Source organism: Lipotes vexillifer, unplaced genomic scaffold, assembly GCF_000442215.2.
Source record: "Lipotes vexillifer unplaced genomic scaffold, Lipotes_vexillifer_v1.1 scaffold14, whole genome shotgun sequence".
NCBI classification, from domain to species: domain Eukaryota; kingdom Metazoa; phylum Chordata; class Mammalia; order Artiodactyla; family Lipotidae; genus Lipotes; species Lipotes vexillifer.
The window spans coordinates 2,845,844-2,850,204 of record NW_006775372.1 but is presented as its reverse complement, the minus strand read 5'-3'; the positions used below and the strand labels follow the sequence as shown (position 1 = coordinate 2,850,204).

At 42.3% G+C, this 4,361-nt stretch overlaps 1 protein-coding gene across 1 annotated transcript in view; it reads left to right on the top strand.

The window, feature by feature from the left end:
- ANOS1 (anosmin 1) overlaps positions 1–1,012 on the top strand; it is a 203,025-nt gene extending 202,013 nt beyond the window's left edge. The window contains exon 14 of the mRNA XM_007449895.1: positions 954–1,012. Coding sequence (XP_007449957.1) covers positions 954–1,012 — 59 coding nt within the window. The remainder of the gene's footprint in view (positions 1–953) is intronic.
- The last annotated feature ends 3,349 nt before the right edge of the window (positions 1,013–4,361 follow it).

The following is a 4,361-nucleotide window of genomic DNA, read 5'->3' as shown; positions in this document are numbered from 1 at the left end:
TCCCCCCTCCCCCTCCCTCTCTGCCTTCCTTTCTGTTACTTCCTTTTCCATACTTCCATTTTTTTCCTTACATGATGCATGCTTTCTCCTTGTCTTTTAACCACAGATACACATGGGAGGGGAAAAAAATCTATCGTCTCATATCAATCTGAATTTTTGTTTTTTAAATTAAGATGTTCAAATATGACAAAATAGCAAATAGTATTTGGCTACGGAGCTTATTTTCTTATTACATATATTGTTACTATAATCTATATTACATGAATTTTCTTCATAACATGACCCAAATCAATCTACTTGACTTACTGCTACGTTAAAAATAATTGTCACGTATTGTTTCAAAACAGTGAGCCTCTTGTTGGTTTTTAAATTATGCACTTTGCTTTTCTAGCTTAAACCTTTGACATGGCTTTTTAAGTGTTGATAAGAAAACTGTGAGAAGTCGTTCTAGTTTTACTTCTGACTTTTAAAAAATGATGGATCAAATTTGCCCCCCAATAGCTTTCTGCACTTCGAATTGAAAGGAAAAAACCATCACGTGGAAGAGCTCGACGGCCCCTTACATTTATAAGGGTGAATGCGGTCCCCATGTGCCTCCACTGAAATTCTGTGTAATAAGAGCATGGGTTAAGTTTTAAAGTTTCTTGAGGAAATGCAAAGGATTTTGGCTTGCTTATATAATTGTGAGCCTAAAGAAAGGGGCTTGTCTTCTTTCTCTCGTGATTTTTGGCCTTAGGGAGGGAACCAAAGCGCAGGGGGGAGGCAGAGAGAAGAGAGGGAGAGTGAATGTCTGTCTCTCTGCACGTTCAGAGCCGGGAGAGGAGGGGCCTGCACGGGAGGGAGCGCGTGCGCGGGGGCCAAAGTGTTCACCGCAGTCAGCGCGTTCCTACTGTCCGTTCAGCCAGCCGGGGAAACCGTCACGACCGACTGATGTGTCTGTTCTGTCTCCCTAGGACCCCACCTGAAACACCGTCATTCACACCATTACAAGCCTCCTCCAGAAAGATACTGACCTGTTCCCAGAGATGTCTGAACCCCGAGCGAGCGTGTAAGCTTGCAGACCTTCGAGGACCGGCCGCGCCCGCTTACGGGGGCACCAGGCCTTTCCCATAGGACCTCCCGCTCCATCTAACTTTACTGCACTAAACGCTTCTGTCTGTCTCGGACGCGCCTGGACACCAGGGACAAGTGGTGAGACGGTGGACGTGGACACAGTTTCCTGTGAGAATGGAGAGAACACGAAGGCCAGGCCTGTTTCACTGCAAAATCTGTTTCCATACATGGTTTAGCTATGATCTCAACGGAATTACTGCAGATCTGAGACTTCCCTGAATTTAGAGCGGCAAATTCTCAAGAGAAACCGGCGTAACAAATACACAGTTTATACACGTAATAAGCATGCTAAGCGTACACATAGTAAGCGTCACGTTACTCAATAAACATTTTAAAATTAAATTATTGGTTTGGTTTGCAAAATCGACTGAAGACTATACAGATTTTTGGCCCTATTTATTCATTCAAACACTTCTTAAGATGATTTTTATCCCGTGATTTTTTAGCTGAAAACTTGTGACCTGAAATATGCCAATTAATTTAGACTTAAAATGTTCCCACTTCAAGCACCTAAGCTTCATTTTCTACAAAGGCAAAGAAGAGTGCAGCCTGTCAATGAGGATTTAGGGAAGACATCCACAGCAGAAAGGAGTCAGTGCCTTACGCTGCTATCCAGAGTCTGCCTTGGAGAAACTAAGTCTTTTCTGGGGATGCTTTTTAATATTTCATCCTGTACTGTAAGAGATTTCCCTGGTACACTATTTACGCTTTTCCTTAATGTGGGAAACGGCTGCTCGATGTGCTTTGTTTTGCAGCTTTCATGTATCTAAGACTTTACAAAACCTCTTGCTTGAAATGAATCCCAACGATTGAATATTTTCAAATCTTTACTGAGATTTGCCTTTTCTTAACGAAAGCAAGCTCTTTACGTGGTAGAATACTGTCCGTAATGTAGAAAAGGCGGAAGGGCTTTGGTTGGTGAAGAACAGCTACTTGCCTTTGACTAACCTTCCTTTACTCCTACAGATGTATTATTATGCCTTATTTGAAAAATTTCCCAGGTTCCACGCCAAGCCCGCAGAGCATGAACGCAAGCCAAACACGTTGTCAGTATACAGTATTGCAGGGTATGTCGTGGCAGCCTTAAACCAGAAATGTTTAGTTTAATATAGTTTTTTCCTCGAGGGAATACCCATATGCATGTTTTGAAACAGGCACGTATGTATGTGCGTCTGCGTGCTTCCGTGTGTATACGTATACACATAGGCGCAAACACACATACATACACACGCTCATAGACTCACACATACACACACGTACACCTTGAGGCTGGATCTCTGAAGGAATTGTTTTCCCAGCTCAGCAATGGTGGATAAAGACACAGTTCTCCTACAGATCATTAGGGTCATCGATTTTTCCCCGTATTTCCCCAGTATTGACACTATGAGAAAAGAGCAACTTAACCAAATTGAACATTTTAAAGGATGGATAGGCTTCCTCGTTTCACTACCTACACCAGTAAAACGAGGAAATTTTCAGTACACTTTTCTTGGGTTTTCACGGTGGGACTTGGAACTGGTCGTTTTGTTACGTTTCCTGAATGCCTGCGGGTGCCCTGACTGCTCCTGGTGGGGTGAAGAGGAGAGAGAACGTGTTGGCTTTGTGAGGCTTCCCACTCTAAGAGCAGAAGCCATGCAGAACGCAGACGGACTGTCTGTTACCAAATCGATGCCTAGCCTTAGGGAACGCAGTCTGTAGGCATGGATCCCTGAAAGAGGATATTGAAAACTGCTTCCTGGGCGTGAAAATTGTTTAAAAGTCCATAAGGCAGACAGGGTTCTGCAGCTTTGGACACGCGGCTCCGTGGGAAAGCTCAGAACGGAAGTTCACGGTGCTTCTGGCTGTTTTTCTGCAGCTCCTAACGTGGCCTGGGATGGACTTTAGCACAGGGTGTCCTGAAATCCCCTGGTTCCGAGAGTTCCAAATTTTGAATGGAGAGAACAGGAACAGCCTTCATTTCAAACGCGCTTGAGCTTGAACACAGAGGTCTTCTCCGAAACTATGATCTACCCTAGTGCCATTCCCAGCATCTGAATTTCACATTCTTAAAACTTCAAAAATGAAAACTTTACATCATTGGCTACAAGTTTATCTTTTTACCTTAATTTGTCATGAAGAAATCCACCAAGTATTCGTGCCAGCAAATTTTTGTACTGTTGTATAGTTTAAAATGCAGGAGTATATACGTAGATACAAAATATTATTAAATTATTAAATAAGCTTAATTTTATAAAATTTAATTATGTTTCTTTTGTCTGGGTAAGAGACGTTGAGCAAATATATTTTCCATTCAGATAAAGGTTCTGTGGTTTACACCTTCCTTAAAAAAATCTGAAGCAGCTCTTACGAGCATTTCATTCTGCTGTAATATTCAATCATTTAAATTTTATTAGTATTATTGGAAGAAAATGCTATTAATTAGGCAATGAGAGAAACCTGAGTTTCTTTTACGAATTTCAGTAATCTTCAATAATAGTCAAATGAACAAAAATATAATTACTACTTTTTGAATTTTTGAAATTTGAGTGCCCTAATAAAGGGCTAAAAAGATCTGTTTCTTATTTTAAAACACAGTTTTAGTGGCTGACTCTCTGCTACGTTTTATCGAAATTAGATGCATTTCTCTCACGTGAGAAAAAGTATATTTACTCTTTAAAAAACTGAGCTCGTCAAACATATGACATCATCAAAGACAGGTGGCTAATTCCATGTACATCGAGGCTACACGTGCTCTTTTTACTTAGAACATTCACTCCTCAGCGATGGATTTATCTGTGCTACCCCTTATTCTAAGTGGCCTCTATGGAGCAATTTTTATAAACGAATGTGTGCCCTTCACGTCGTCATCTAGTGTTTTAATATGACATACTGATGACAGGTAATTTTCTGAAATGTTTATTAAAATTCAAAGCTGAAAAATAGATGTATGTCCTAGAAAGCTGAAAGAACCTATACCCAATCTATAGAGCAGGGTTTCTCCACCGCAGCGCTGTTGAGATTTGGGGCTGCACGTTTCCCTGTTCGAGGGCCCCCCCCCTGGGCGCTGCAGGCCGTTGAGCGGCATCCCAGGTCTCCACCCAGCAGCTGCCACGAGCACCTCCCCCAGGGGGTGACAGCCACAAGCTCTCCAGTCACGGCCCATGCCCTCTGGGGGGTAAGGTCACCCCCAGCTGAGAATCACTGCTTCGTAATGTTTACTGAACAGATGAGAATTTGTCCTGTATGAGGAACCCAGTAATTCGCAGGGG